The sequence below is a fragment of the Carassius carassius genome, chromosome 42 (assembly GCF_963082965.1).
Source record: "Carassius carassius chromosome 42, fCarCar2.1, whole genome shotgun sequence".
In the NCBI taxonomy this organism is placed as follows: Eukaryota; Metazoa; Chordata; class Actinopteri; order Cypriniformes; family Cyprinidae; genus Carassius; species Carassius carassius.
The window spans coordinates 25,345,706-25,367,493 of record NC_081796.1 but is presented as its reverse complement, the minus strand read 5'-3'; the positions used below and the strand labels follow the sequence as shown (position 1 = coordinate 25,367,493).

General features: G+C 42.4%; 1 protein-coding gene across 1 annotated transcript; it reads left to right on the top strand.

Moving 5' to 3' along the window:
• The first annotated feature begins 7,754 nt into the window (after positions 1–7,754).
• LOC132124378 (noggin-2-like) lies at positions 7,755–9,723 on the top strand. Its single transcript, XM_059535401.1, has one exon. The coding sequence runs from the start codon at positions 8,400–8,402 to the stop codon at positions 9,033–9,035; it is 636 nt and encodes a 211-aa protein (XP_059391384.1). The 5' UTR covers positions 7,755–8,399; the 3' UTR covers positions 9,036–9,723.
• The last annotated feature ends 12,065 nt before the right edge of the window (positions 9,724–21,788 follow it).

Here is a 21,788-nt window from a genome sequence, read left to right as displayed (position 1 = left end):
AGTGTACATCACAACAAAAGATTGTTAAAATATGACGATTTAGTGTACTTTTAAGTTCGTATTTTTAGTTTAGCATTACTACTAAAAGTGTATTTAAGTGTGATGAGCATAAATGTGTTCTCTCTTTAACTACACTTGACTGGGATTTTAGTTCATGAATATTATATTATCTGCATTATTTTCTTCAGAATACACTTTTAAGATTTGAAGTACACTGGAAGTGCACATTCAGTATGTTTAAGTGCAGCTCTAATTCACAAGGCTGTGCAATCAGACTTCCACGCACCTCTAACTTGGTCTCTTCCTCTTTCTTTACAGCAGTGTAATCACACATACAGTGGTTTAACACGTGTTGGTGTGAATGTAATTATAACTAACCTAATTGAGGGGCTCATCACTAGGTTCAGCCTCTATCTTTAAACCGCACAAACCGCAGCCTGTTATTCCCATCACGGCTCTGATTACAGTCTGAATGATAACAGACGTACTTCTGCATCCGGTGCCTGAAGATGGTACTGTAAGACTATATGTGATACGAACACAGCGTCCTCTGTGCATTTATAGCATGAAATGATGTGCAGAAATGCTCCTGTTTCACCTGTTCTGTGCGTATTGTGTGAGTTTTGTGTTGGAGTTTTCAGACAGACCCCCCTCCGCTCGTGACCCCCGGGGGCTGTAACCCTTTAAAGCACCTATAAAACATTTGGCAGGAGCGTTTGAAGTTTTTATGAAGCTCTGCAGTATTGTTCCCCAGAGAGACGGCGCACTCCACTGGCGCCTCACTGCCCTCGTACACTGCCAGAGCTCAAGGGAGGGGAGACGCACGTGTGTGTGTGTGTGTGCATGGCTCTGTTTGTTCTTTCTTACTCTCTTTGTGTGCAATAGATGGAATGAAAGTGTGTATGTGTATTTGTTGCCATGTTCTGTAGTGTAGTAAAGTTTGGGAGTGTTTGGCTGCGTTCACACTGTACAATTCTGATCTTCTCACACCGGATTGTTGCGCACTCTTATATTTATATTTATGCATTTAGCAGACACTTTTATCCAAAGCAACTTACAGTGCATTTGTCTTTTTTTTTTTTTACCAGTATGTGTGTTCTCTGGGAATTAAACCCATGACCTTTTGGGCTGCTAACAGAATGCTCTACCACTGAGCCACAGGAACACACTTTAAAATACTGTAATGGTTTTTATGCATACTTTACATTTTTTTCATAAAATAGACTTCTTGTTTTAGTATTAGTTCATGTGATTTATAGGCAGAGTGGATTTTTTTATGACTGGTGAATGGCATTGTTTTAAAAATATGATTCAGATGGCTACATGCCATCCCATACTATTTTAAGATTAACTTAAAGCTGTTTTTAATAATTGAATAGTATTGTACATGCATACTGATAGATGATTAAGCTGAAGAGTCAAGCTTAACCACTTCAGCTGTTATTTTGATTTTTTTGAGAATTAGGCATATGCAATATTGGACCCACCGGTGGGTCCCCAGAGTTGATGTGGTTAATATATATATATATATATATATATATATATATATGTATATATAATAAAAATTACAAAAACAGATTCAAGTTAATAAAAGTTAAACTATAGATTAACTTTTGTTTATTTGAATCTGTTTTTGTAATTTTTATTAGTTTATCAATTTTATTATATAATTTTAGTTATTTCAGGATAAACTAAATAGAAGATGAGAGAAAAAAATGGTTTACTCTTAGATTTTAGTTTATTACATTAAATATAAATATATTTATTTATTTCAAGTGAAAAAAAATTAAAACCTCACATATTTACTGTAGTACTTTATTATTATTTGAAGTATAAAGTTAAAAAAAATGTTTTAGTTTTTTGAGAAAAGTATTATTATTTTAAATGAGACAAAATTTGAAAGGGCTGTCCATAATGCTGAATTAATTTCAGTATTTTCATATTCCTGATTGGATCAAAGTTAGATTGATAGAGGAACATCAGTGCAACACTGCTTTAAGTTCATTGATAAATAATAGAAGAATGAATCCTTCTTCTGCCAAGTCCTAGACTTCATGGGTTGAACTGTATTAGCCAGGCGTTTAGCAGCTCGCCACATTGAGGCTGAACATAATAGTTGTAGAGTCACAGATTTGTGTGTATCGTCTTATAGAAAAGAGCTTTGAATGCGACTCATCCAATCAGATCAGTTGTTTTATATAGATTCTGTTGTATTGAAAGGTGTGAAGGAGCCAATCATAGAAGGCCTTACTCAACAGTTTTGTCTCTCAGATTGTCTTGTGCAGGTTGTGTGTGTGTGACCGTGTGTGTTATGTTGAGCAGTAGCAATGAAACGGCAGTGACAACAACCACCACCACATACTGTTGAATTAAGCACGCTTCAGCCCTGACTTCACACACATACACACACACTGTGCCATTGTTTATAAATATGATTGGATTGATGAAGTGATGAACAAGACTAAGATGAAATGAGTGTTTGTGTACATACTGTATCTATAGTAACGTCTGTCTGTATTCTGGCAGTAACTGAACTGTGTACTCTAGGGGGCGATAGAGTGTGTGATTCAGCAAGCTACTATAGTTATAATCTCGCACAAAACTAGTGTTCTGACACTTATTAGGAAACATAATAATAATAATAACTAACTAAATTGCAGCATTTAGACGTTGCTTAATTTATACGAAATATTGCAAAAAAAGGCAATCTCGTTCTGAATTTGTAAACATGGCTACATGACCAAGAATAACCTGATGTTTTGAGCCATTCAGATCTTTCCTCAGATTTTATTAAACAGACTTTCTGGCACAGAGGAGAAATGTAGCACCAGTGGATGCTCTGCAGTGAATGGGTGCCTTCAGAATGAGAGTCCAAACAGCTGATAAAAATATCACAATAATCCACTCCGGTCCACAACTTCTAGAGCTGTGTGTTTGTAAGTAACAAATACATCAAGACATTTTAACATTAAACTGTTGCTTGCTTCTGGCCAAAATACGAGTCCATAATTCATAATAGCACTTCCTCCAGTGAATAAATCATCCACCTGTTGTCTCTCACATCAAAATCCACACACATTTGTTTAGAACCATTTTGGACTGTTTTGGCTTGTAAACAGTTCTGTGCAGATTTCTCTCCTGATTCAGACCAGATAACTTTTTCACTGGAGGACTCTTTTAGCGGGAATAAACGGTTTAAAAACATCTTGATGGATTTGTTTCTTACAAACACACAGCTTTTGGCTTCTCCAGATGTTAACTGATGAACTGGAGTCGTGTGGATTATTGTGATGTTTTTATCAGCTGTTTGGACTCTCATTCTGACGGCACCCATTCACTGCAGAGCATCAATTATGTGAACAAGTGATGTAATGCTACATTTCTCCAAATCCGTTCAGTTGAAAAAACAAACTCATCTATATATCGGATGGCCTTAAAGTTCCTAAAAAGGATGTCAATACTCATTCCCACAACTTTGTTCTTTATTTCCTGCATCAGTAGATTGTATTTATATTGCCAGCAATTTCATGGCAAGTGCAGTGTATGGTGAATATTGATGATATTAGTCCTAGTGTGATGGAATCACTGCCCAAAGACACTCGAGCAGTCTCTCTCTCTCTTTGTGCTAAAGATGTTTGTTTTCTCTGTTTGTCCGCAGCTGCTCGTTTATGTGTGTTTTGATTAGATCACCAGTGTGAGTCAATATTCAGGACATCTCCTGTGTCTACACAGCGTCTCTGTCCTGTGCTGTTCTGCATGCTGTCGCTGCACTGAGGCATTTCACAGTATGTGTTCAGAGCGATCGGCATCTTGCTACAGGAGCACACACACACACACACACACACACACTCCTCAGAGCTACACTTTCACCTCACACAGGACAGATAGCAGATCAATCTGAAGGGCTTGTGAGATTAAGTTGCTAAGTGTGTTTCGGTTGTTATCCTGACAGCGTGTCCTAACCAGACGCCACACCAAAAAGTGAAAATACAGCGGAACATTTAACAATCACAACCACTCAGAACAGTTTCATGTTTGCTTTTTTTGCTGTTCAGTTGCTCTATAAAAAGTTTGAAGAGTTTGAACCAAACCTAATCCAATCAACTAATGCTAAACTAATGATAGTCATTGATTGTGAACATAAAAACTATAGACACCATAATTCAAACATTTGGTGTTGGTAAGATTTTTTTTTTTTTTAATTAGGACATTTTTCTGCATTTATTTGGTCAAAAGTGCAGTAAAAACAGTAGAACTGTGACATCATTTCAATTCAAAATAGCCGTTTTCTATGTGAATATGCTGTAAATGTGATCAAAGCAGAATATTCAGTCTTCAGTGTCACGTGATCTTCAGAAATCATTCTAATGTGCTGATTTGCTGCTCGAGAAACATTTCTGATTATTATCAATGTTGAGAACAGTTCAATTTTGTGAAAAAATTATTACCTACCATAACTACCATAATATGTTGCATCATTAACAGTCTAGTTGCATTTGTTTCCCGCAACAAACATGGTCACATGGTTTCAACAACGGGACTGTCTTTAATGACGTCATGTGCAGATGATGGAGTAATAACTCTTCAAAAATGGCTTAGATGGTTGACATGCTAAAATGTGTATATGTTGAACATTTAGCATGCCACATCACACTAACAAGAAACTCTGCTTCTATCCACAAGTGAAATTTGCGATGCTGTTTGTGAGAACTGTGTTAGTATTGACCCTATTGTTGGCTTTTGGAAAACTCACCCCAAATCGATTGAGGTGTTTACATGAGGGCCTTTCAATATGATTTGATTATACGGTTGCACGTAAATGGAGCTCGACCTCAACTGTCCACATTTGGCACATTTACAGCAATATTATTAGGACCCGGGCTCCAGGAATGTGATGTCATCCCCCCCCCCTCGTGTCGGGAATGCCCTCTCCCCGGGTCTCTTCCTTTTCCCCGCTCTCCATCCCAGCAGGATATTTTCTCGCATTCATTTTAATTTTAGGCAACATGAATGAAGGCAATCAAGCTGGAATGCAGTGAAGTCTCACACACACACACACACACACTGACCGCATCCCAATTAAACGGGGCCGAGCGATCATTACTGACCTCCTGCCCACCCCCTCTTCCACTTTTCTTTTCTTCCTGTGTCCTCTCCTCCCCTTTCTGCGTGACACATTAGGCCTGAATAGAAGCGCGGTGTGTTGGAGCTGTGTGTTCAGTCTCACACACACACATTTAGAGAGAAACGTCCCCATGCTGTGTCACTGAAAACCCTCACAGTCTGCGCTGTCAATCAAACGCTGTTTTGTCCGTATGCTGAACGTAAGGTATGACATCACCTCACGGGACAAACGCCATCGGCCTCCATCGCCGTCTCCAGAGAGATTCGTCAACTTGATGCTGTTTACAAGCGTACAGTGAAAGAATAAAGAGGAAATCTTCAAACAGGCAGCAGATTTCTCAATGCTGCTTCCAGCATCTGCTTTCAGTTAAAGATGCTGTTGATGCAGAGAGACACAGAGCGAAATAAGAGCGCTCTGTTTACTCTGATGAAACAACACTGTCACTTTGAGCATCGAATGAGTGAAAATGAATTACAAAGCAGCATATGTAGGCCTGTCCATTCAGCAGATGAGGGACGCTGCAACTCTCTGTCTGTCTGGGAATGTTCTTCCAGTAACATTAATCCAATGTTTGTTTACAGTTCTCTTTTTTAAATAATGTTTTCAAAATGTTAGCACAAAAACATTATTTATACATTCGTTGAACATTTTGTCCTGAAACGTTTGGATGCATATTTGTCTAATGTTTTTGAAATGTTACTCCTTTTTACTAGAACATTCAGAGAACATTCAGAAATTAAATTTTTATGACTTAATGGGAACATCTATCTATCCATCCATCCATCCATCCATCCATCCATCTATCTGATCTAATGTTCTTAGAACTTTGGCTAACGTTCTGCCAAGGTTCTCTCCGAGTTACGAACGTTCTTCCGGTAACATTAATAGAACATTCATTCAGAGTTTTCTGGTCTTTAAAAATGTTCTTAAAGCGTTAGCCCCAAACCATTATGTATACGTCATTCATTAAACATTTTCCTGAAACGTTTGATGTTCATCTAACGTTTTTTAAATGTAACCACGTGTTTAAGAACGTTCCGAGGACATTCAAAAGTAACGTTCCCGTGATGTTTGCAGAATGATACAATGGAATGTTCACTGAAAACCAACAAAAACGGTTTCTAAAACATTTTCAAAACCGCAGCGTTTATTTTACATTTATTTTTTTTAAACACTTAATAATAACATGTATTATCAGATCATTGTTTAAAATGATACAGCCTACTGGATAACATCAGGAGCTCATTCGTTGAAATTTGAATGTGATTTATATATGAACCAATCTCAAGTCGTTTCAGTCTGAAGGGTGAAGGTGAGCGTCAGTGACCTCTAGCGGTCAAAATGCGGCGTGACACCGGCAGCCCACAGCTCACAGAGGGATGTCCCTCCAGTCTCTGCAATCCACCACAGATAGCTTGAGAACAGAGAGCGACACTTAAAATAACACCATCATTAATAACAGTTTTGAGCAATACTGAATAGTGATCAAAAAATGAATTAATGTACATTCAAATAATTTGACAGGTCATATATTATTGTTAATGACTTGATGAAAGTTTTACATGTGCATTTTGAATGCACAGTCAAATTTGTGTTTTAAAAGTTCAACTCAGGTCTTTGAGGTCACCTGTGAGCTGCTCGGCTGATAGTGAGGTGTGCTGAACTTGTACATATCGTTTGAACATCAGGCTGCACATCGGGCTCAAGTTCTGGCACCGTGAGAGGTGACACGTCTCTGTATGTGGCCTGTTTAAACACTTAATTGCGCCTGCTTATTTGGTGACCCCGAGAGTTCATGAGCATTGGTTCCTGCCAGTGGCAAGAGCAAAGGTCGAAGCCGAATCCACAAACCTCCACACAAACCAGAGGCACTTTAATGGACCAATTATTGGATTCCTAAGCACTTCACTTTGTTTTTCTTTTTCCTTGGGAAAAATTATGTCGCCTGTGTGTGTGTGTGTGTGTGTGTGTGTGTGTGTGTGTGTGTGTGTGTGTGTATGTGTGTGTGTGTGGCTCAACTTATGTCAAACTAGTAAAAAACGGGCTTCATTGGGGGAAAGAAAAGCATTAAAATGCACAATATGCATCATGTGCCAATATGTGCAAAATCCCCAGATAACTGATGCATCCAGAAAAGAGTGTAATTTGAATGTGGTATGAATGAATTATAAGGTTTCCACTTGAACATTATTTATGAAATACGATATTACCGTTCATAATAGGTGGGTTAAGTGTCAAGGAATGTGCAAGATATGGAAAATCCCAAATACTTGTTTTCTGGTTGCTGTTCTGTAGCAACCTGTGATAAATCTAGATCTGGGATGTGTGTGTGTGTGTGTGTGTGTGTGTGTGTGTTTGTGTGTGTGTTTGAGTGTATGTGTGTGTGGAAGAGGAGATTGGGAGGGGGTCTCATTGTGTGTGTGTGTGTGTGTGTGTTCTGCTGTCAGTCACATTGAGGGTTCTTGGTGAGCTGGCCCCGCGCACACACACACACGCACACGCGCGCTCATGGAGCCGACGGGGGGGGGAGGAGGGAAGGGGTGGGGATATTTAACTTGGGAAAGAGAGGAGTTCTTCTCCAGACGCGCTCATTCTCCTCTGTCCCAGATAAGGACCAGGCGAGTTTTCGGACGGCTCTGTGGAAGAGGATTTCTGGCACAGTGGGGATATGAAGGTACCGAGGCCGGAGAACATACAGCAGACGTGCGTGGAAACGCTTGTCGCTAATGTTTAGAGGACTCTGATTTTATCTCGGACTGACACCGAACACATTCTTTGCGCGGAACGGAACGCGTTTTGAGGTTCCGATCTTGCTCTCGCGCGCGGAGTTCTGCAAGATCCGTGGAGAGACCGAGGGCATTTCGTCCCTGTTCAGCAGCGCCGGTTCGGCCTGTGCGCTCAGAGAGTGCGTAAAAATAACATTGGCTAAGACGCGCTCCATTCCGCGGGCGCGCTGACATTTCAAACGTCCGCTTGCGAGGCAGCCGGCAACAAAACCCGAGCAGGCTGTGGAAACGGTGCCATCCCATCCTATCCGGTTGTCATGGTGACCCGCCGACAGCTTCGCTAGAGGAAAGTACGACGAGGATAAGATTCTGAAGCGCACTTGGCAAGCCTCACCTGAGCGAGTATACCTGAAAAACAGCCCATGTCCAATGTCATTCCGGGCCACGCGGCCGTCTATTAAAAGATCTCGCTCGTGCTGTCGCTCGGACTATTTATGCGCGGGTGTGTGAGGGCCAACTCCACTCCGTAGACAGACAGAAGACGAGTCATGGGCAGCATCCCCCGCGCGCTGCCGCTGCTGTTGTTGCTCCTGTGCGCACACGGCGCCGCGGCCCAGCACAACTTACGCCTGAGGCCCTCGCCCAGCGACCATCTGCCCGTCCCGGAACTCAGGGAGGACCCCGACCCGGAGCACGATCCACGCGAGCAGGATCTCTCGGAGAAGACGTTGCGCAAGAAGCTTGGCAGCCACTTCGACTCCAACTTCATGTCCATCCACCTGCCCGCGCAGCTGAACGCCAGCGCGCCGCCGGAGCTGCCGCGCCTGCCCATGCCCGCCGACCTCAAGAAGCTGAACCTGACGGAGACGCCGTACGGGAGGCGTGTCAAGGTGGGCAAGAAGGCGCGGCGGAAGTTCCTGCAGTGGCTGTGGATGTACACGCACTGTCCGGTGCTGTACAGTTGGAAGGACCTGGGCGCGCGCTTCTGGCCGCGCTACATCAAGGAGGGGAACTGCTTCAGCGAGCGCTCGTGCTCCTTCCCCGAGGGCATGTCCTGCAAACCGGTCAAATCGGTGACCAAGACCTTTCTGTGGTGGTACTGCCAGGGCTTCCTCCGGCAGAAGTACTGCACGTGGATACCGGTGCAGTACCCCATCATCTCCGAGTGCAAATGCTCCTGCTGAGCAGCGCGCGCGCGCGAGAGAGAGGGCTTATCGATTATGAATGATTGCACTGTTTACCCACGGACAGGGACGTGTGGCGCCACATAGCGAATCTATTTTTTTATACATGCATACACAGACACACACACACACACACACACACACACATATAGCTTTTTAATTCAAAATATATGACATATGTACATATTTAAGTGAGAAGATGATGATGAAAAAGAATAATGCAGCTATTTTTGTTAAAGGATCAGGACCATATTCTCACGAGGAGCACTTCAGCTCGTGGATATTTTTATGAAATCACTGCGAAGAAACAAGAGAGAAGTTCACCTTCCTCATTCGAACTCTGTTCATAGAGACTGAAGAACACTATGCCTAGAGGTTCTGTACAAATATTAATATCGGTAATGATGATGATGATGATTTAAAAAAAGGCTGGGCTGAAAATGATACACGTGAACTCAGTTTTTTTTTTTTGGAAATCATATAGTATTTTAGTAAAAAAATATATATATGTTTTATTTATTGCTTTAACGGTTGTGAGTATAGATAATGAGAAGAGAATAGAATATACCAGAAATTCTACTTGAAAAATTCTAAAGATGAATTTAAGAGAATATTAATATTAATGATAATAATTATAAACATGTCTGTGTAAATGCCATGATTTTAGCAATAAAATATGTTAAACTTGCACCGAAGGATCTGAGAAATATGTCTTATGTCAGATACTCTTGGTGTCTTAAGATTGAATGGTGCATATGTTGCAGAATGAATGCAGATGCGTGCGTGCTGCTCTTTCTGAATGAGATCTGGGCCCTTCTTTCTGCGTGCTTTCCCTTTCTCTACAGGGAGCGCTTGGAAACGTGCGTAAAAGCGCGCAGATGTTAACAGCGCTAAAATATGATTCAGCCATTTTCAAACACTGTCACTGGTGAAATAGAGCAGGGAGAGCCAGCAGCTCCTGGCGTACTGCTTCTGGAAAGGGAAAGGGAAGGGGGGGAAATCTGAGAGACAGAAATCTGAGCCCGATTCTTGTCCAAAAGTCTCAGCGTGAGAAACACTGCAGTCCTCTACAATGCCTGTGAGCCGATGCTGACGGTACCAGACTGTTAATTAGTCAGCAAACATGCTGTCTGCGAGTTCAAGAGATGCGAAACTCGACTTCAAAAACACGACTTCACACACGCGCACGCGCACGCTCCGTGTTACAGAGACGCGCGTGAATCACGCGCCTGTCATTTCGGCGTCCAGCGCGTCCGAACATGAAAGTGCATGTGTGTGCGTTACTGCTAAGGTTATTGTGACAGATACACTGCTGCTGCTGTGTTTTGGCGCAGGGTGGGGGCAGTTGTCAGCTCTGTTTCTTGATGATGTCTAGAGCTTTTTGGAGGAGGCTGAGAGTGTGTACGACTGTGCGAGTGTGTGTGTGTGACGCTTCGGCGCCACTCGGCTGCGCACTCTGGCGAGCGCAGAATAGATTGAACAGTAACCCTTTCAGCCTGTGTGTGTGAAAGCCAATCCCCGACAAACTAGGCCTCAAAACACTCAGCCGTCAGACTGGCGGAGCACTTCAGTCTTCCATGAGGGGGGGTGTATTCATCATTAAAAATATGACCCAAGCTGGAGTGAATCAGGGAGTTCTTTGAGACCGAAGTTAAACACAATGTTTTCTGTCCTTGGCAGAGGCCAGTGAGATACCAAATGTAGTAAATGCTCCAATTTGCAGTGTGCATGGAGACCGTGCTCGGAAAACAAAAGCAAAACAGCTCACTTATCTGGATGAATTACAGCTTTGAGAGGGAAACCGATGGAGACATTTAATAATCAATCATCTGCATGTCTCTAAATAGTGCTCCAGTGTTTGCAGGCCCGCTGTAGTAGTTTTTGATTTGATTTGTTGTGTTTTGCTGGAGTGTGTGTGTGTGTGTGTGGTTACTACAGTCTGTGTGTCTCCCCAATCCCAAAATCTGCTTCTGTTTATTAGTTGCTCGTGAGTTCAAGCGATACTTGCTCTTAATAAAACAGCCGTCTGACGCAGCGCTGAGGATGTGGCACACGTCTGATGATGTAATGCTGGTATCTTTCTTTCCATATCCATCCAAGAGAGGTGGTACAAGGGTAAGATGTAAGTTTGTCTGGAACAAGATCCAAACCATGTTTTGAAAATGAACATATCAAATGAATTTGATATGGTCAGAGCATACAAATGTGAACATGCATACTTTCCCAGTATTTAAACACTTAAGGCAAATGTCTGAATGTCTTTGCATTATATGTGTGTGTATATATGTATGTGTATATATATATATATATATATATATATATATATATATATATATATATATATATATATATATATATATATATACACTCACCTAAAGGATTATTAGGAACACCATACTAATACTGTGTTTGACCCCCTTTCGCCTCCAGAACTGCCTTAATTCTACGTGGCATTGATTCAACAAGGTGCTGAAAGCATTCTTTAGAAATGTTGGCCCATATTGATACGATAGCATATTGCAGTTGATGGAGATTTGTGGGATGCACATCCAGGGCACGAAGCTCCCGTTCCACCACATCCCAAAGATGCTCTATTGGGTTGAGATCTGGTGACTGTGGGGGTCATTTTAGTACAGTGAACTCATTGTCATGTTCAAGAAACCAATTTGAAATGATTCGAGCTTTGTGACATGGTGCATTATCCTGCTGGAAGTAGCCATCAGAGGATGGGTACATGGTGGTCATAAAGGGATGGACATGGTCAGAAACAATGCTCAGGTAGGCCGTGGCATTTAAACGATGCCCAATTCGCACTAAGGCGCCTAAAGTGTGCCAAGAAAACATCCCCCACACCATTACACCACCAACACCAGCCTGCACAAAACAACCACCACACCATTACACCACCACCACCAGCCTGCACAAAACAACCACCACACCATTACACCACCACCAGCAGCCTGCACAAAACAACCACCACACCATTACACCACCAGCAGCAGCAGCCTGCACAAAACAACCACCACACAATTACACCACCACCACCAGCCTGCACAAAACAACCACCACACCATTACACCACCACCAGCAGCCTGCACAAAACAACCACCACACCATTACACCACCACCACCAGCCTGCACAAAACAACTACCACACCATTACACCACCAGCAGCAGCAGCCTGCACAAAACAACCACCACACCATTACACCACCACTAGCAGCCTGCACAAAACATCCCCCACACCATTACACCACCACCACCAGCCTGCACAAAACAACCACCACACCATTACATCACCACCAGCAGCAGCAGCCTGCACAAAACAACCACCACACCATTACACCACCACTACCAGCCTGCACAAAACATCCCCCACACCATTACACCACCACTACCAGCCTGCACAAAACATCCCCCACACCATTACACCACCACCACCAGCCTGCACAAAACAACCACCACACCATTACACCACCACCACCAGCCTGCACAAAACAACCACCACACCATTACACCACCACCACCAGCCTGCACAAAACAACCACCACACCATTACACCACCACCACCAGCCTGCACAAAACAACCACCACACCATTACACCACCACCACCAGCCTGCACAAAACAACCACCACACCATTACACCACCACCACCAGCCTGCACAAAACAACCACCACACCATTACATCACCACCAGCAGCCTGCACAAAACAACCACCACACCATTACACCACCACCACCAGCCTGCACAAAACAACCACCACACCATTACACCACCACCACCAGCCTGCACAAAACAACCACCACACCATTACATCACCACCAGCAGCCTGCACAAAACAACCACCACACCATTACACCACCACCACCAGCCTGCACAAAACAACCACCACACCATTACACCACCACCAGCAGCCTGCACAAAACAACCACCACACCATTACACCACCACCAGCAGCCTGGACAAAACAACCACCACACCATTACACCACCACCAGCAGCCTGCACAAAACAACCACCACACCATTACACCACCACCAGCAGCCTGCACAAAACAACCACCACACCATTACACCACCACCAGCAGCCTGGACAAAACAACCACCACACCATTACACCATCACCACCAGCCTGCACAAAACAACCACCACACCATTACACCACCACCACCAGCCTGCACAAAACAACCACCACACCATTACACCACCACCAGCAGCCTGAACAAAACAACCACCACACCATTACACCACCACCACCAGCCTGCACAAAACAACCACCACACCATTACACCACCACCAGCAGCCTGGACAAAACAACCACCACACCATTACACCACCACCAGCAGCCTGCACAAAACAACCACCACACCATTACACCACCACCAGCAGCCTGGACAAAACAACCACCACACCATTACACCACCACCAGCAGCCTGCACAAAACAACCACCACACCATTACACCACCACCACCAGCCTGCACAAAACAACCACCACACCATTACACCACCAGCAGCAGCCTGCACAAAACAACCACCACACCATTACACCACCACCACCAGCCTGCACAAAACAACCACCACACCATTACACCACCAGCAGCAGCAGCCTGCACAAAACAACCACCACACCATTACACCACCACCAGCAGCAGCCTGCACAAAACAACCACCACACCATTACACCACCACCAGCAGCCTGCACAAAACAACCACCACACCATTACACCACCAGCAGCAGCCTGCACATAACAACCACCACACCATTACACCACCACCAGCAGCCTGCACAAAACAACCACCACACCATTACACCACCACCAGCAGCCTGCACAAAACAACCACCACACCATTACACCACCAGCAGCAGCCTGCACAAAACAACCACCACACCATTACACCACCACCACCAGCCTGCACAAAACAACCACCACACCATTACACCACCAGCAGCAGCCTGCACAAAACAACCACACCATTACACCACCAGCAACAGCCTGCACAAAACAACCACCACACCATTACACCACCACCAGCAGCCTGCACAAAACAACCACCACACCATTACACCACCACCACCAGCCTGCACAAAACAACCACCACACCATTACACCACCAGCAGCAGCCTGCACAAAACAACCACCACACCATTACACCACCAGCAGCAGCAGCCTGCACAAAACAACCACCACACCATTACACCACCACCAGCAGCCTGGACATAACAACCACCACACCATTACACCACCACCAGCAGCCTGCACAAAACAACCACCACACCATTACACCACCACCAGCAGCCTGGACAAAACAACCACCACACCATTACACCACCACCACCAGCCTGCACAAAACAACCACCACACCATTACACCACCACTACCAGCCTGCACAAAACAACCACCACACCATTACATCACCACCAGCAGCCTGCACAAAACAACCACCACACCATTACACCACCACCAGCAGCCTGCACAAAACAACCACCACACCATTACACCACCACCACCAGCCTGCACAAAACAACCACCACACCATTACACCACCACTACCAGCCTGCACAAAACAACCACCACACCATTACACCACCACCAGCAGCCTGCACAAAACAACCACCACACCATTACACCACCACCAGCAGCCTGCACAAAACAACCACCACACCATTACACCACCACCACCAGCCTGCACAAAACAACCACCACACCATTACACCACCACCACCAGCCTGCACAAAACAACCACCACACCATTACACCACCAGCAGCAGCCTGCACAAAACAACCACCACACCATTACACCACCAGCCGCAGCCTGCACAAAACAACCACCACACCATTACACCACCACCAGCAGCCTGCACAAAACAACCACCACACCATTACACCACCAGCAGCAGCAGCCTGCACAAAACAACCACCACACCATTACACCACCAGCAACAGCCTGCACAAAACAACCACCACACCATTACACCACCACCAGCAGCCTGCACAAAACAACCACCACACCATTACACCACCAGCAGCAGCAGCCTGCACAAAACAACCACCACACCATTACACCACCAGCAGCCTGCACAAAACAACCACCACACCATTACACCACCACCAGCAGCCTGCACAAAACAACCACCACACCATTACACCACCACCAGCAGCCTGCACAAAACAACCACCACACCATTACACCACCACCACCAGCCTGCACAAAACAACCACCACACCATTACACCACCACCACCAGCCTGCACAAAACAACCACCACACCATTACACCACCAGCAGCAGCCTGCACAAAACAACCACCACACCATTACACCACCAGCCGCAGCCTGCACAAAACAACCACCACACCATTACACCACCACCAGCAGCCTGCACAAAACAACCACCACACCATTACACCACCAGCAGCAGCAGCCTGCACAAAACAACCACCACACCATTACACCACCAGCAACAGCCTGCACAAAACAACCACCACACCATTACACCACCACCAGCAGCCTGCACAAAACAACCACCACACCATTACACCACCAGCAGCAGCAGCCTGCACAAAACAACCACCACACCATTACACCACCAGCAGCCTGCACAAAACAACCACCACACCATTACACCACCACCAGCAGCCTGCACAAAACAACCACCACACCATTACACCACCAGCAGCAGCAGCCTGCACAAAACAACCACCACACCATTACACCACCACCAGCAGCCTGCACAAAACAACCACCACACCATTACACCACCAGCCGCAGCCTGCACAAAACAACCACCACACCATTACACCACCACCAGCAGCCTGCACAAAACAACCACCACACCATTACACCACCAGCAGCAGCCTGCACAAAACAACCACCACACCATTACACCACCAGCAACAGCCTGCACAAAACAACCACCACACCATTACACCACCACCAGCAGCCTGCACAAAACAACCACCACACCATTACACCACCACCACCAGCCTGCACAAAACAACCACCACACCATTACACCACCAGCAGCAGCCTGCACATTACACCACCACCAGCAGCCTGCACAAAACAACCACCACACCATTACACCACCACCAGCAGCCTGCACAAAACAACCACCACACCATTACACCACCACCACCAGCCTGCACAAAACAACCACCACACCATTACACCACCACCACCAGCCTGCACAAAACAACCACCACACCATTACACCACCAGCAGCAGCCTGCACAAAACAACCACCACACCATTACACCACCAGCCGCAGCCTGCACAAAACAACCACCACACCATTACACCACCACCAGCAGCCTGCACAAAACAACCACCACACCATTACACCACCAGCAGCAGCAGCCTGCACAAAACAACCACCACACCATTACACCACCAGCAACAGCCTGCACAAAACAACCACCACACCATTACACCACCAGCAGCAGCCTGCACAAAACAACCACCACACCATTACACCACCAGCAGCCTGCACAAAACAACCACCACACCATTACACCACCACCAGCAGCCTGCACAAAACAACCACCACACCATTACACCACCAGCAGCAGCAGCCTGCACAAAACAACCACCACACCATTACACCACCAGCAGCAGCAGCCTGCACAAAACAACCACCACACCATTACACCACCACCAGCAGCCTGCACAGTGGTAACAAGGAATGATGGATCCATGTTCTCATTCTGTTTACGCCAAATTCTGACTCTACCATCTGAATGTCTCAACAGAAATCGAGACTCATCAGACCAGGCAACATTCTTCCAGTCTTCAACGGTCCAATTTTGTTGAGCTTGTGCAAATTGTAGCCTCTTTTTCCTATTTGTAGTGAAGATGAGTGGTAATTGAACAGGTTAATAATCCTTTATATATACACACACACACACACACACACACTGTACAAGCAAATGGTTGGGAAAAAGAAGTTAGAAATGCTAAGATGTAATGTTACATTGAATACTTATGTCAGTGTGTTTCGCTCTGATAAAAAGGTGCAAAAGCTGCCACGGGAGCGGTAGCTTTTCAAAAGTTACTAATATGTACCATTTAGGTACTAATAGGTACACCTTTGAAGTGCCTTGATTTGAAAAGGTACCACCCTGAGCTTATTTAATGACATTTAGACTTTGTGTCACTTACGTGTCTTCAGGCTGCAGGATATCAGGTGTTTCAGCTACAGGTCTTCTTCAGACCGATGCTCTCAGATCCGCTTTAGAGAGAGTTTTCCTTGTTTATTTGGGATTTAATGGGGACTGATCCACGTTTCTGTCACACTTGCTGACGATATCACCAGGGCAATATAATAAATCACTATTGATTAATTTGCAGATGGGATGTCTCGACGACGCTGTAGTGCTGAGATGGTATCTGACAGATTTTCGATTAACCAGGAAACTTAGTCAGGAGTAAAATGTACCTTTTTGGTGTCAAAGAGTTTGCATTATCATTCCAAAGTTTGGGTTTAGTCATTTGTTTTAATGAATACTATTCATGATGGACACATGAAGGATTAGACATTTATAAGGTTACAAAAGATTTCTATTTCAAATAAATGCTGTTCTTTTGAACTTTTTATTCATCAAAGAATTAAATATCTTAGTGTCTATAAAAATATGAAGCAACACAAAGGTTTTCAACATTGATTCTAATCAGAAATGCAACAAAAACAAAACAAAATGATTTCTGAAGGATCACGTGACACTGAAGACTGGAGTATTTCAGCTTCAATCACAGAATTTTTGAATATATTCACATAGAAAACTGATATTTTAAATTGTAACAGATTTTCACATTTTTACTTTAAACATGCATCCTTAATGACAACCCAGACTTTTAAACTCTACTGTATATGACCTACTGTATCTGCAAATGGAAATAAGTGAAAATGTCTATTTATTAAGCTTTTTCTTCCCAAATGTGATCACATTCTAAGGCCATATCTGTGTTTATGATTATTTATATTCAGTTATGTGTGTGGATGCTCATCTGTCTGGCACTTTTTCTCAAAACATGATCATCTAATGTTAAAAAACTGTTTAATTTGCCCTGGATTCATCAGGTTTATTGGTTGTCATAGTGTCCGTCTGTTTTCTGAATGGGTATTTAAGAATATTTATCTATCTATATAATCAGGTCAGTTTGTATTTTTTTTGTTATTTAGGTAGTTATGAGAATGTTTAGCTCGTAATTATATTTTATGCAAGCATGAATCATAGAATCAATCAATTCTTCTGTATGAAGAGAACATTAAACAGGCTGCACTGCCCCCTATTGACCGAAACATACCACAATCTATAATGATCTAGAAGTTATTGCTTCACTAGCTTATGTGATGGTAAATTATCCGAGAAAAATAAGGTACTAGTTGAATATAACAGGCTCCTTGATATTCAGGTACAATGATATCCATATATGAACCCATTGCTGAAAGGAATTTACATAATAGAATAAAAATAAAATCAGATAAAAAAGAATAAAGAATAATTTTATATGCATATATACCTGCATTTTAAAACAAATGAAAATAGGTTTACGAGGACAATTTTTTTTTATATTTTTGAAAAAATATTAAAAATATATAAATATATTTCTTGATTTAGCAATATAATTGGCCCTATATATTTCAATACAATTCACAAAACTTGTTGTCTATGTAGATGTAAACATATAACACGTTTGAATAAATTGAAGAAAGTAATAAACCTTTACAATGTTCCAAATAAAATAATGAATTGAGCATTATTAAATCATTATAAATCTAGTTTTGATTTTGATAGATTATTCCATTCATATGTGCAGTTAGCCAAAATGTCAGCTACTGTAAGATTAGAAATGTATTTTCTTGCCCCTGAAATGCATTTTGAAATATATTTCTCACTGTGTATTTAGCATATTTTAAAACACATTTTGTTAACTATTTATTTATTTGATTATATATTGGATGGGTAATTATGTAACAAATAGCCTATTTTTTTTTTAAATGATCAATATTCTGAAATTTTAGTTTAAAGACAGAATTAATAAAAACCCTAATTTAAACCCCTTGTGACACCTAGCCCCGACCTTCTCTATAATTTAGACAAATATCTTCCTTCTCTGGTGTTAACTATTAAAATTACACTCGTGGGTCTCAATATGGACGTGTGAGTGTGCTAAACAGACAGCAGGTGGCGCTATTGATTAAATATCTCTCGTGCACACTGCTGTCTCTCTCACACACTCCTGTGAGTGTTGTTTCCAGAGAAGCACAGACAGATTGTTCTGAAAGGTTCATATGCATGTGTGAATGTGTGGAGGAGGAAGGGGACGGCTGCTTCGGTCTCTTTTATTTCTTGACCTCTCACACAGTGTGACACACTCATCAGAGTAAAACGGTGCCATAAATACCACAGTGATGTTGAGCGGCTTACACAGCCCTGAGAAACTCCCACATCCATCAACACACGCTAGACATCATTCATTGAGAAATGACTTTATTTCACAGCACATCATGGAAAATGCTTGGATTCTGCGGCAGGCGCATGCATGATCCTAAATCTGTGCGTCTCTGATCTGGTGCTACCAGTGACCCTAAAACCAACAACACAGATCTGTTTGTCATTCAGTGCCTATAAACCATCTTCTATGTATTGTGTTACAGCATGAGGATTGCTCAGGGAGTTTTCCCACTCATCGACATCAATGCTACTGTACAAGAAAAACGTTAAAAAGTCAAAAACAAAGTAATTGAATATGAATAAGTCAATTCCGCAGATGCTTGGACTGAGTTTAGTCTGGGCCTCTCCAGGACATTAACCTCCTGGTCTGAAGCCACTTCAGTGTGGTTTTGGCTGTATGTTTTGGTTTACTGGTGTGTTGAAAGGCGAATCATCCTCAAGCTCCCAGCGCTCCGTTTCCTCCAGCATTTTTTTTTTCCGGTTCCAATCATTTTTTCTTCTTTCTTTAAGTGTTTTCCAGTCTGTGCTGCAGAGAAATATCAACACAAGCATGATGCTTCACTGTAGGAATGCTGTCATGTGAGTAATGCACTGTTTTTGAGGTTTGTAGGTTTATTAGATTATTTACCGTAATCCGTTTCTAAATTGTAGAGTCTCTCATATCCAGTGAAAAATTTTACCTTTTTATACAAGCCAGATTTATTAAAGGAATAATTCTCCATAAAATAAAATAAAAAAATCTGATTGTTCCATGCAGATCCATTTATCTAATGTAAACCGCAAAAGGAGATCTCTAAATTGATATTGTACATATATGTATGTATATATATATATATATATATATATATATATATATATATATATATATATATATATATATATATATATATATATATATATATATATATATATATACTGAATGCAAGTAAAGTGTCTACTTCACTGTTTCATAAAACTTTTGTGAAAATAACATTTCTAAATATGGCTGCAACAATGTCCCATCCTCTTTTCAACATAACGTATATTTACATAAAAATTTAACAAGATACTTATTCTGACCTGTACTTGTTATATATAAAAGAATAAGTAGTTATACTACATTTGATTATTTTAAACAATTATTTTATTATTTTTTATCAAATTGTTGTTGTCATTGATCATCTAATCTGGTGTGTCACACCTTGATGCCTCATAACGTATTTAAATATATATAAATAATAAAGATGCAAAATAATGACAGTTTGTGTCTGTTCCGTATTAAAAACTATTAAGTGACTTCAAGATGAAGCCATAGTCTTTTATGAAGTTTTATGGCACTTTTGTCATTTTTAAAGTGTACGCTTTTATTGTATGCAGAAACACAGTGTAAAAAATCTGCTAAACATCAGCTTTTGTCTTCCAGAGAAAAAAGGAACATCATGCAGATCTGGAATAAATGTGAGTAAACGAAGACAGAATTTTCATGAATTTATTGAATTTAAAGTATCTGAACTATCGCCTTTTGCACAGTTACAGTCATCTCTGTAATGAAGGAGTTCCCGTAAGCATCCTTGTGTCCTTCACAACATTTGCTCAGTTCTGGAGGATGGCCACGCAGTTCTGGGCAAAACCATAGTTGTTCCACATGCACTCATCTTTTTAATGATGTTCTGGTTTGCTTTTGAGGTGCACTTACTGTTTTGGAAAATTCCTGGACTATTGTTTTTTTAAGAACACTGTCTTGGATGAGCTCAAAATGTTCTTGTGATGAGCGTTTCATTGGAGATGATCTGTATCATGTTAAATGACTCAAATGCACAAGACGGAGTCCAAGCAAACAGTTTTGCAATTTGAAGAGAAGAGTATTTTACATACAGATTCAGGATAATGAAAGCAAAATGATGACTTGCACTGTTTCCATGATGCAACACAATAAAAGCTTAGATTGATAGATTACAGATAACTTGCACTCTAAAAAATGCTGGGTTGTTTCAACCCAACTTTGTGCCAAATTCACTAACCTGAATGTTGGGTTAAATTTTTAAATACAGTTTTTAACCCAGTACTCTTGAACCAAAGTTGGGTTGAAACAACCAAGCATTTTTTAGAGTGCACCAACTAGTTGGGTTCCCCATCACAACTGTGGATAAAAGCAACTGATAAAATATTTTGATCAAGTGATGTTGGGAGATGTTCAACACCGGATGAGAGCAATTCATTAAGTGTTTAGGATCAGTTCTGGAATTCCGTTATGCATCCCTTGATGAATTGCACTCATCCCGGTTTGCTACTCTGATTATAATAATTGATCTGTTAAG

What these genes read in the sequence shown, in the direction of transcription:
- LOC132124378 (XM_059535401.1), top strand. Translation starts at nt 8,400, where the DNA reads ATGGGCAGCATCCCCCGCGCGCTGCCGCTGCTGTTGTTGCTCCTGTGC.